We start from the raw sequence: 13,536 nt of genomic DNA on the forward strand, positions 1-13,536 counted from the left end.
ATAGGTTCCGAAAGTTCAAATTCAGGCGGGCTCTCAGCGGCGGCAGCTCTCTCTTAGCTGCAGCGACCCACACAGATTCAGCAAAGGTTCCCAGTCCGCGTTCCTCACAGCAGCACTAGAGGCTCCGGATTGCTCGATGGAAGCCTCACGTGCAAGCAGAATTCCTTGCACAGGAATTCCAGCGGCTGGCGGGGTGAAGTCTAATGTCCCTGAGACTTCGGCAGGAGGCGCTTTTGATTAAGGCCCTCGGGTAGTTTCTTCAGCAAGCTTGGTGAAAGTTTCAAAAGTCCTTTCCTCTGTTCACTCAGACAGAGTTTCGTCTTGACATCCAGAAGGAACACACTTGGACAAGGTTCCAGTGCAGCATTTTATACCTAAAAAGTCTTTGTTCTCTAAAGCCACAAATCACTAAATCCAGTCAGAACCAGTTCGATGGGATCGGGGAGCACTTGGTTTACGAGGCGACATCCTGCCCTTTCAGAATGCGGAGGTCTGCTATCAGACGCCCAGTGGGTGGGGTGGAGCCATCATTCACCTTGCCAGGGATGCCCTTGCTCAGATCAAAGAGTCACCCCTCCCCATGCTCTGAATACCAATCTCTCTCTCCAGCCAGGTCTGACCCAGCTGGCCCTGCTGCTCCAAAACCAGACGACCAATACACATACTAGCAAAGCCTACAGGAAAGCTCAGGCAAGAGAATACCGCGTTTCCAAAAGAGGCATTTTCGAACATGGGATATATAAATGGTTCTTACTAAGAGGTGTATCTCAATGTCCTGAGCATAAACATATCAAACTCGAAGTTTCTATCAGGTTCTGGGGGTCAGATAGGATTATGGAAGGTAATCCTCAACCTGCCCATTCTGGCCTATGAGAACGGATAGCTTCACAATAGTAACAGTGAAATGGAGGGTAACTCGCTATTAGAACATGTTACACAGACCTAGGCATTATGGTTATCCTAATTCTTACAGTCATCTTTACACGGGGAGCATTCGCACTGTGGCACTGATCAGCAGTAGCACAGTGCCCAGAGCATCTAAATCCAGCCAACATAAAAGATCGGAAGCGCAAAGAGGAAGGGAGACCCACGCCAATGATGCCAGGTCTAACAATGCTGTTGTACCTTATTGCTAAAAGCCTATACAATGTCTGTACCATTTCCATTCTCATGTGCAAGCCACATTACACAAGTGTCAAACTGTGGTCTGCCATTCCTTCTAGTCTGGTGAGTGGGTATATCCTTGAGTGTACCAGAGGAAGACTTCCCTGCAGCCTTGCTGGTGTGGACTTTATTAGATACTGCTCATTACAAACCCAGCTGTCAAGTGCTGAAGCCTGATGACTTGGATCCACTCCTCTTACTGTAAATGAGTCGGCCCTCCGAGAGACAACAGTGCTCCTACAGCGGCCTCAATGCATGGACCCATACCTGGATTAAACGCTGAAACAGTTTCTGCTATGGAGTTGTCATCTGTTGGTTGGTCGAATTCCTTTGCCTGCTCCACTACCGCTTGATGATGCCCAACAGCCTCTCATTGTTACTGCCTCCAGGTAAGCAGCCTCCTCCTTCTGAATATCCGATTTTTCTGTGCGTCTGGCCCGCTATCATCTTTGCTGCTTTGAACATCTAGCTGACAGTGAGGTAAATGCGTGCCACAGAATGTGGAACTATTCCAAGACTGAGCTTTCCTTATACGGAGACACCGCTTAGCTTACAAGGATGGCGCCTATATGTTGCTGTTGAAAAAGTACAGTCAGACCATTAACTCTTCCTCCTGCTGGATTTTCATGCATGTGCATGATATAGTGATATAGGAGGGAGCATTCCTCCTTTGATTGGAGTGCCCATCAGTTTTAATGACACATGTCTTCAGCTTTTCCCCTTTGGACACAAAATGACAGTGTGTGCTGGCATCACCACCTCTTATTTACCAGTCCTTGAAAGTTCAATAGTCAATTTAATTGCAACATGCCAGATATGACTCATCTTGCAATGACTGAACAATAATTTATTTGCGAGCACTGGGGATTAAATGCCTCCAGTATATTTGTGGGACACAGTAAATGTGATTTAACAGCAGAAAACATTCCTTTCAATTTACCTCCATTTGAGGACAGCCTTCCCCATGGATTGTTGTTTCTCAAATGTCCTCACCAGGGAGATCATACATATTTTAATTGCGGATCGCGGGCCTACTCTTGGTTGTCTTTACATTGGACTGGGACTTGCTATCCATGTTATGTTGTTCAGGCCATTAGACATTTTGATGATTATCCCATAGAATGAAAAAGGAGTAAGTGGGCTGTTAAACTATCTCCAGGTTCTTCTCAGCTCTAACTCCCATGTATGACTGTTGCTGTAGATAAGAAGAAATGCAGAGATTTTGGAAGAGATAGCAAATTCCCCTGTAAAAGCATTGGGCTTAGTAACAGAACAGTTGGATGCACGCTTTAAAATGCTGATTCAAAATAATATGGCTTTAGACTACCTCTTAGCATCCAAAGATGGGGCTCTGCAGAAGTTAGGGACCGGATGTTGTACTCAGATTGTAAAGACATTACACAAGATACAAAGAGACTCTGACTTGAGTTTAAGCTGCATATGGCTTTCGCGGTAGACGTTTTTAGCTCTTGTGGTATGAAGATATTTGCATCCATTATTGATATTATTATGATTGTAATTGTCATCAGTATTGCTATTAGATTGGATTAGATGGGCCAAGGCACAGTTTTGTCTAAAAAAATGGTGATAAGAAACGGGCTGATGCAGGGGTGTGTTTTGGCCCCAACCTTATTTAATTTGTACTTAGCTGGGATTTCATCAAGGCTTAGTGAAATTAACTCTCACTCACCGACTGTGGTAGGTTTTACTGTTTCACATTTACTTCATGCCGACGATATTGTTTTAATAAGTTACACCAAAGTGGGACTGCAGAGATTAATTAATGAAAGTGCACAGTACGCCCCCACTCATGGCCTAAAGATTAATATAAAAAAGACAAAAACAATGCTGATGACAAGGGGTTTGCTGTAAGACCAAAATTGAGAATGGAAGGTTCTGTTTTAGAATCGGTCACTGAATATAGATATCTGGGTGTTATAATAGATGCTAGGGGCACGGGTAAAAAGCAGTGCGCAGCACTACAGAGAAGAAATAAATCATTAACTGCCGCATTTTCCATACTCCAGAATAACTTAAAAGGGTTTCCCTTTAACCAACTATTACAAATTATGTCAGTTAAACATGTGCCAACTCTCGCATATGGAGTAGACCTTAAGAGGATGTGCTGACAACACCATAGATAAGCTAGTGACAGGGACCTACCGACGCCTGTTTAATCTTTCGCAACATACTTCACCAGCACAAATCCGACTTGAGTTCGGACTTAAACGACAGAACCTAAATAGCTTAGGAGCATATTTAAAATTCTGCCATAAAATTAGAAGGGATAATAATTCCTCGCTTATGACAGTGGTCTGGGAGGCAATATGCGATAATAAACATAAGCAGGAACATGAATATTTTAAACTGGCGATAGATACGTTCAAGGCAGGACAACTATGGGCCATACCTCTTTCACAGGTGGCTTTTAATAAAGTCATAAATGGGTGCAGCAAAACATTGTCGTGTTTATGGGATAAAGCAGCACTGGCAAAGAGATCCCATGCATGGATAGTTAATGCTTCGTATGGTATGATAAAACCTCAGAACTATTTAGGAGACTCAAATAGCCAAAGGGCAAAGCTGAAGCTTATGAATCTCCGATTTGGAAACAGCCAATTTCTTGGAGACTCCCCTACATGAAAATTGATGAGTAGTGAGAGGTTGTGTTGCCTCTGTAATTGCAAGAGGGAAGATATTTGCCATATCATCTGTAGCTGCCCTGCACTAATAGAGGAACGTAGGAGGCTGCTAAGGTCAGACTTTAATAGTCAAATGATACGAACCTGCCGACAAGCAGTCATAGCTAGTTTACAAGGAGAAAGTTTGCAATTTATGAGCAGACTTCTGAAGTTTATAGAAATAGTGGAGAAGAAACTGCTTAACTGTGGACAATGAGGATGGTTTTATATATACTTGGTTTTATAAATTTATGTAAAGTATCTTATTATTATGTGGTCTTAATAATGTATGAAATGTAAGAAGAATTGCATAATGGTGTTTTAATTGTAAGTTTTTATTAACTGGACAATACATTTTTTCATTCATTCATTTCAACGAGCTATTAGATTGATCTTGAACATCACACAGTTTTCTTGCAAAATTAAAGACACTGCTAAATACTTTTACTCTTGCTCCTTCTTAAGATGGCGAGGAACGTGACAACAATGAGATTGATAAAGAAAAGGTAAGACTGTATTCTACTGAACTATTGTAAACCAAATGTTTTCCTCTATGAAAAAAGGGGGCTGTGAAACAAACTTCTATACTGTCTTTCTCATGTTCAGATTCTCTTTTGTAGAGCAATGTTACTAACCATATATGTAATCCTGACCGTATCAAAGATCTAATGAAATATGGATGTTGTTTTATATTAGCATTAGCTTGAAGCTTCCTGTGATACTGTATATGATTGTAAACTTTCTTGGCTCCAGTAGGCCAAGAAGCCATAGAGCTAGGGGGTTTCATTTGCACATTTCCTAACAGGATAACCTTGCTTGCAAAACTGGCAAGAGAAGCAAGATTTAGTGAGAATAATAAGGATTGTAATGTGGGATTGAATATCTTCAGCCTGAAGGCTATTTTGCACTTTCATGAGGGGGAGATCCGACCACTGGCACTTTAGATAGGTTTTCGCATGATTATTCTTCACTGATGTGTATAAAGAAAAAAAACCTATGTATACTGGTTCTGTTTTAAAAAAAAATGTTTTTAGCGCCATTGGCTCCCACTGCCAATTTTGGAGCCAGAGCCTTGATCATGGGAAATTCCAACTGTCTTATATATTTGGCTTTGTCACTTGCTATATCACATTAAATACTAGTTGGACTTTAAGCTTACCAACATATTGTGTTTTATTTTTAACACACCTGGAAATTCCACTTGCTCAACTGGTAATTGTGGCCTATGGGTCTACTTTCATTTAGCGGAATGGGGTATAACCTTACAGGGCATTCTTCTGAAAATGCTGTCAATTTTTACTATGAACCAGAATCTGGAGCCCGCAAGCCTTATTTAAACCATCATGTCTATGGCATCTCTAAATTTAGATGGTCAAAATACATTTCTGTACCCACCTGTCATATTCATGTTTAAGTGTGGGAAACTGTAAATGTTAATTAATCACCGTATTCAGTGAGCTTTTTAGCCAGCTCACATGTAAAAGCATGTGATGGCGGCTGGCAAAGATCAGGGGTGGCGTGGCAGAGCACGGGGGGTAAAGAAAAATAAACGTACCTCCTTGCCGTGTCCGGCCGGAACAGGAAGCACCCTAGCTCATGTAAGCCAATCACAACGCTGCAATGCAGCGTTGTAATTGGCCTGAGCGCTGTGGTTCGGTGCCCAGACAGGGACTAGGGGCCTGGGCGTGTTCTACTCCCAGGTTGTAATACAGCCTGAGTGGAGAACATGCACAGTGCGCATGACTGTTTGGCCGGCCTGAGACCACTGGCCAAATATTCATGCGCACTTACAGATTGCCCACCACTCCTCCCCCTGCTCTGTGAGCAGAGCAGCCCCTGCCGCAAAGCTGCAGCAGCAGGAAAAAATAAAATTATAATAATTTCGAGTTATTGAAAAGCAGTGGTGTGACGCTCTTCCTCCTTAGTGGAGGACCCACCACTGAGGCAAAGATTTGTCTATTTCTGATGGTGTCTGATATTAGAAAATGTACTATTTTGCTGTTTGGTTCCTCAACTGGTTTCAAAAACTCAAGCAACCAATTCATAAAAAGTGCTGGCGATCAACCAAATGCCCTGAACATTCATATTTACATCAGCCTTCGTCTACTGCATTCACAGATGTGCACTGGGGCACGTCTGCAGATGCAACAAGCATGTTTGAGGTGCTTTCTAGAAAATGCAATTAAAAAATAATTGCTCATGTGCATCTTGCAGACTCTCCCCAAAACTCCAACATCCCAATTGAATAATGTGAGTCTTAAATACAGAGTTTAAATCATCGGACTATTGGTAAGAAGTAGCAGCCAGAAAGGCACACAACTTAACTGGAACTCTTTCATAGTCTTTGCTTAAGGCAAGTGATCAGACTGGAACAAATGGCTTACTACCCATGTCCAATTATTTTAGCCTACAATAGAATATTTGATAAGAATCAACACTCTCTGTAGTTTAAATGACAACAGAAATTGTTCAAGGAAAGAATCAATGGTGTGCAAGAAACAAATTAATGGATTGTATGAAGGTAAGCTAATGGGCCTTTGAAAGTTACATAGTTCTAAGACTAAGTAAAAATTAATAAATAAGAATGTTTGTGGTTTACCTTCTCAGGAGTTGTCTGTACTCTTCTTGTCTAGTCTGCATTGTTCTTCTCATTATGTTCTGGAACACCTCTCTGTCTAATGCCCAGGTCTTGGCATTGCTCGCGGCTTTGGGAAGATGAACAATGTGATTGAAAACAATACATTAAATTACAAATCATAAGCCAAACATTTTCCTATCAGACAGCAGAGTGTGACATTTTGTTAAAAACTGTTAACTTTTATAGGGATGTGAGCTCACTTGAATTGTGCGATGCCAACTATTAGTTTTGTCATAAATGCATGCCCTTTCATTACGAGAAGCTTTTGAATTCTGATGGGCCAGGCAATGAGAGTTACAAGCCAGATTGTAATTACAAGATCTTCAGTAGCAACATGACTCTTGTGTCTTTCAATCACAAACATCGCCTGCTAAAATCAGGTGAGTCCTGATAAAACAATGACAGAAATTAAAGGTTACATGGGGAATCAGCTGTGCTTAATTTGTAAAACAATATGGGCCGGGGCACAAAGTTTTGATCAGATGCTAGTGGCCGGTGCTATGTATAGTGGCGGTGTCAAATACCAAGGGTGCGGACTCTTAATTCCACCTCATGTGTCTTTTATCCACCACCGGAAACTCCCTGACCCTTTATCTTAGTTTTGCAGGTTCTTTTTCATCCCTGGTTTCTCTTTGTCACTGGTTTTCCATCTTTCTCTTCCTCTTTCTTTCTCCTTTAGTTTTTTTCTCTCTTTTGCTCTGGTGAAAAATTGCTGAGGAAAAATAAGTGCCGGTCTCCAAACATGAGTCCTGCAACTACCGGGTCAAATTAAGCACTGTGAAACAGAATTGGAATTACAGATTTCCCCAATAATTGCTCATTATTCAGGGAACCCCCTCAGTCCCACCTGTAAATACAGTTAGCCTTGCTCACCCGCAGAGCTACTAATGCCTCCAAAATTGATCATTCTTGCTGTAAAGTTTATGAGGGTGTGAGTAAAGAGGACTTTTGATCCTCAAAATTTAATTATCCAATGAAAAATACACATTTCGTTATTCTTCTGTTGTTTTCCAGGATGATCCATCCACCTCATGAAGGCAGGTGAGCAGACTCTAAACACCCTATGAAGATTAACTCCATTAACAATGTCCTCTACATTGTACCACATATGGGAGATATGTTTTGTAGTTGCATTTGGGATAGAGTGGCCTGGACGGCTTCAGTGGAGCTCCTTCCAACACATTAGTTTTCTTAAAGTGTGTCTCTCTCTTTTTACAGGGCATTCACTGGCCTACTAACGTAAGTCGTCGTAATATTTCCATTGTTGGAGTGCAGTGGTTATTTAGAGATTTGTGGTCTGCACACCTATATGCAAGGACAGCGTAAGTATGTACTCTTGGAGAACTACAGCAAGCCATAGTTATGGTCCAATGTCTGCCAGACAGATCTCTTTGGCTTCAGAGGACCTGCCGCCACAGTGGAGCCTCTGAAGACACTGTAAGTTTACTGAGCAGCTGCCCTGTTTCATGTGAACGTTCAGCAAGCTTTTTTGTTTAAAAAACAAACTCCTAAAGTGTGAGGTTTTGAAAAACACAACCATTATGGCATAGAGACCATGAGCGATTTCTCCCAGGGCGTGGTGGTCATTTTATTTATTTTCTGATCTGGACCACCAGGCTATTCCAAGCAGTCCCGTACTGTAAACAAGGTACATCAGAACATACACCCTAAATATAGTGGGGGTACTTAGACTGACAGCTGGAAGTCCTTTGTGCCATCAGTGTAAGAGGGCACACAATAGACCTAGACAGGCGAACAAGGCAGTGAGGCCCTCTCTCCCCTCTCCTGTTTTTCATAGGCTTAGAACCATTGGCTATAGCTTAGAACATCTTGGCATCGCCATGATTAAGACATCTGCGGGAGATCTGACACATGCTCTATGCCGACGACATCCTGTTGACCTTTACCTTGCAGGACGCGTCCTTTAAGATGTTGATGTCACTGATCACACCATTTTCCACCTTTTCTGAATGCTCCTTTAATAGGTCCAAAAGCAAAGCCATGCATGCGATGGGAGCGACCACTACAGGCATTTTGTATGGCTTTCCTTTCAAATGGGTCCTCTCCAAAATGAAATATCTAGGAATCCTGAGCAGCAGCAACATCACCAGCATGGCACAGGATAACACTTTTTCTCTAATCAATCCAATGCAACGTGATTTCAAGAGATGGCACCATCTTCAACTCTCGCTGTTGGACAGAATTCAAATTATTAGAGTGAAGGTGGCACCCAGATTCAACTACGTCTTCATGCTGCCATTGGTCATCCCACAATCCACTCTGCACTTCATAGACAGACAAATTAAATAATACATATTGGGGAACGAATGATCCAGACTCAACATACTGAAAAGATATGCAGATACAGTCTCCAGAGGACTGAGACTCCCCTACATCTAACATTATTGTACAGCACATCAAATATCAACATAGAAACCTCCCCATCTGGGTCATCATAGAGAGATACCTACAAAGGGGTGCAAGGGGGGCTCAGGTACTTTACAGAAGGCATAAGGGATCTGTTGTTCCCTCAAACAAGACATTAATTGTGTTAGTAACAACCTGGAGGTGCATCACTGATTGCTTGAATACAATGGCTTCCTACATCTTGGGTCCCTCATATGCCTTAATGTAGACCTTCAAATAGGCAACTCTCCTTTCATTTGGCCTTACTGCTCCTCTAAAGGCATACATACTTTTAAACACATCATGGTGAACAGAACATTAAAAGACTTCCAGACGTTCTGTGAGGAATTTCAATTTGACTCAAACCAACTTTGGATGTACACTCAACTACAAAGCTGTCTTAACAATAAGCTGAAAGCCATGCCCAACGGAATGCAAACTTCACTTATACATTAGTATTTTGTAAAAAAGGGCTCACTCAAGAAGTTAACATCAGGACTGTTTAACTTGATCATAGAAGAGAGTTATATTTGAAGCCAACACGCAGTAACCTGAAACACAGGTGGTCGGGTTACACCACTAAAACCTATTCAGAAGTGGACTACAGAACTCTCTAAATTAAAAAGGGAGAAACATTGGAATGCTGGAGAGGAGGTCTATGCTAGCCATTATAAACCTACCCTCTATTCACAATTGAGACCTGAATGAACCACGACTCAAGTTAGGATACTTCAAACTTATCTAGATAAGGTATTTGACCCCTGTAAAGCTCAACGAAGCAGAATTAGTCATATATACGAACTGCTGAAGGTGTGGCCTACCGGGAAGTGATATTATTCATATTTTATGATCATGCCCCTCCCTCACTACATTCCGGGAAGACATCTGAAGGATGCTCATTCTTCCGGGTATATGGTCTATCAGGCCCTCCATTGAACTTGTGTTCCTATATGAAACAAACTAGGTTGTTGGTCTCAATCTCCTTACTAAACATTGGCTCAACTCCTCACTTGCCATAGTCAAGGACTCTTTCCTTGAGGACATAGCATGACGATTCTTCTTATGCTTCTTGTAAGGACCTAGACATTTTGGTTATATCTAAGCTTTTTGCCTCACTTCCACTATTGAACTTAGGTCAGTTTTCTCTAACATGGGGGGTCTTGCCCTATACGGTGATCTCTCACTGTACTACAGTAACTCTGTTCTGTATAATTAACAGTACACCAAGATTACCCAATCAGATTAGTCAGCTAATCTGACATCCTTGTATCCTAACCTTTTTCGCATTGTATGCTCCAATGAGGTTTTCTATTTCCTTTCATTTTTTCATATGCTGTATGTTCATGGTATGCTTTTGTTGCTTTTCTGTATACTTTTTGTCGTTCTTGGTTCATGTTTCTTGGTAAAAAGCTAGTTAGCAACCTCGAATATTGGTTGGTTGATATTATGTATTTATATATGACATGTTATCACACTTTGTGTTATAAATACATATAGAAAAGCATTTAAACAGAGATAATAGCTTTGGGAAATGTGTCTGCAGGTTTCTAAGAAGCTTCATATATACCAGCAGCAATGCTTATTGTCTCCAGCGCAATGTGTGTCACTGCTGAATTCACACCTTGTTCTTGTACCTACACTATCAATCATTTCCATCCAAAGGCCAAATACTGTGCCTAAGAAATAGCAGCTTTTGCTTTCAGTATCCCAAATCTCTCTTTTTATCAAGGTGTCTGCTCTTCAACCCTGCTAGAGGTCCAGTTACCCCATGCTAATAACACCATTTTGACACTTCAGACTTCCAAAATCCAGGATCTGTTACACAGCTACCTTCCTAGACAAATCAAAGATCTGTATCACAGCTATCTTCCTGGACAAATTAATTAAGTAGCCATGTTGTAATTTGAAGTTGTCCCTTCCATCAACATGTGCATCTAGTAGAAATTACTTATGGGAATTGCTGTTTCTTGCAGCAGAATTTTTAAATATGACCATATTGATAAAGACAATGTTGCTTTGATGTGAACCAGAGAGGGGGACAAATGATGAGAACTATAGTTATACACCATAGAAATCATTCATTTTGATGCCTCGTATATCATTATTTCTCTTGAAAAATTATCTGAAGCCGTGGCTTGATTGCATACAACCAAATTACACTTTAGTTCCCCCAGAATGGGGAATAACTGTATGGACCTGGTTATACCCGAGGTGATTTGCACCGTTTTCCATGTTCTGAAGGGACTTGCTCTCACATTTGCTACCTGCTTTAAACAGGTGGTAAATATGAGCTGGAGGACAGGTGTTTGTTCTAGCTTTCAAAGACCAGCAGAAAGTACATCTTTCTACACATTGAGAGCAGATTTTCTTTTTAAAACAACAGGCTTGTATTGAAAAGTTTCTAATATCTGTTTGCAGCAAATATGTAAAAGGTTAGTGATATGTTTAATTTTTGGACTAGAGGTTTTATTTTTATTCCTGATGTTTGCAAACATGCTTGCTCCTTCATATGAAAGAGCTACTCACCACGGTTGTAAGTTGTTTGTCGAAAGGTGATGGTGTGACCATGTGTTCTATGATATATAGTAACCCCCTGGCAAACATAATAAGGATATTAAAAGTAATCTTGAAGTTCCATAACCTTATAAAGGAATTCTGCAGTGACTTGCAATATCCTTATCATGTTCAGCAGGGGGTACTTTATCCCTTATATATTGTACCACAAATATCGAGGACAAAGTATCAAAAGGTAAGTGCCTATAGGGAAGTATAGATTTACTATTCTTAACTCCACATCTATATACCTTGAATACATATAGTGTCAATGTACAAATATGTGGGGTGATGTATAGAAAATCCATTCAATTAACTGGCAATAATGATGTTCTCAATATTTTGAAATAGATAATAAGCTATAACGGTATTCCATACTCCAAATTCAGGACCCACACCCAAGCAGCAGCGCCACATCCAGGGCACACTCTTAGAGTCTCAAATATGACATCAAAATTAATAAATTCTTTGACACTGGATTTCAATTAAACTCATTGTGGAAAAGGGCAGGCATAGGCCAAGCCAGCACTGGGGAATGATGTTCACAAAACGTGCTAACATTGTTATATAGTGTATGATTTTTAGCAGTAGGTGCTAGCAAAAGATATGAGCATAAACACTACCTTTTACTGAAGCAGTTCTTGTGCAGTTGTACAAAATTGCAAGCTCCCCAAATGCTGTCCACTCTGGTATGGATGTTAGAAGTTTGTTTAGTTGAAAAACCTCCAATTTTCCCTCTGTGAATAAAATTAAGAGGACAGTGTAATAGTACAATAGAAACACAAGCGACTGAATTTAAAATGCAACAATCCTATGGCATTGTACTATCACATACCATTGAACAGTCTAACAAAAGGCATGCAAATTGAGAAATTATGGGCAATATGTACAAAGCATTTTGCCATCACGAACGACCTGATTAGCAAAATCGGCCAGTTTGTGGCGAAAAAGTATTTGACATATGTACAAACCTTCAATCTGCAATTCTCCAGAATTGCAGTTTGGATGTAGAAATCGCTATTTAGAAGGGGCATGTTTAAGGCGTCCCTTTCAAATAACGATTTCCAGGGTTATGTTTCAAGGTTTTGCGACCGAAATGTCGTCGCAGTACATTGATATTTTACCATCAACTCAAAGTTGGTGGTAAGGCATTCGCAAATTGGAAGAGGTCCCCATGGGACCCCTTACCCTTTGTAAATGTTAGAAAAACATTTTGAAAGAGCAGGTAGTGGTCCCTGGGACCACTGCCTGCTCTTAAAAAATGAAAACAAAACGTTAATTTTTTTATTGTTGAAACGCATCCTGGTTTCCTTTGAAGAAAAACAGGTTGCTTTTCAACAACAACAAAACTTTACTCAAAGGCAATCACCGACATGGGGGTCTGCTGACCTCAGCAGGCCACCATCCATGTGATGGCAGGCATTCCTAATGGGTCGCAAACTGCAACCTACCTCATTATTTTTCATGAAGCAGGTCGATTTGTGACCCACTAAGAATCGCATGTATGAAACAAAACATTTCATAAATAGGGAATGGCAATTTCCAAATAGCGATTCGCATAAAATCGCTATTCCTACTCTTTGTATATCTGGCCCAAAATTCTACAAGTGACATTCCCCCCCGACTTGAAGGCCACAATGTAGTAATCTTGGGTGACTTCAAAACGGCAGTGCAAAAAGTGCATTCAGTATGGGTCTCAGCATCCTTATCCACTGATATTAATGAGACAGGGATTCTGTTTACGAATGCCTCCAATGCAGGGATAAAGGCCTGTGAAGGATATCATACCTCCAGCCCTGCATTCAGACTTGAAGGATTCCATGATAGTATCCCTCGTTCCTTAACAGGATAGGGTCTGACATGTACAATGCAAGTACTGACAAAGTCAACAGGTCTGGCTTTGAATATAGCTTGCTACCGAGAGCTATACCAGCGGTTAAAGTCACTGAATCTGAATTATAAGACCAAGCTACAGGCGAGGGCCTATAACGACGGTAAAGGACTTTAACAAATGGTGTAGCCCAATACAGAAGGGCTCTAACGCTATCCGAACATTCTAGCTACTGAAGGCAGAATGTTCTAAAATAAAAAGGG

At 41.0% G+C, this 13,536-nt stretch overlaps 1 protein-coding gene across 1 annotated transcript in view; it reads right to left on the reverse strand.

Annotated features, from left to right (window-relative positions):
• Positions 1 to 13,536, reverse strand: part of PRKG2 (protein kinase cGMP-dependent 2) — an 856,172-nt gene that overhangs the window by 431,551 nt on the left and 411,085 nt on the right. The window contains exons 4-5 of the mRNA XM_085643209.1: positions 12,066 to 12,179; positions 6,445 to 6,550 (exon numbers count right to left, since the gene is read on the reverse strand). Of these exons, the coding sequence (XP_085499335.1) occupies positions 6,445 to 6,550; positions 12,066 to 12,179 (220 nt within the window). The remainder of the gene's footprint in view (positions 1 to 6,444; positions 6,551 to 12,065; positions 12,180 to 13,536) is intronic.

The sequence above is a fragment of the Triturus cristatus genome, chromosome 2_2 (assembly GCF_964204655.1).
Source record: "Triturus cristatus chromosome 2_2, aTriCri1.1, whole genome shotgun sequence".
NCBI lineage: Eukaryota > Metazoa > Chordata > Amphibia > Caudata > Salamandridae > Triturus > Triturus cristatus.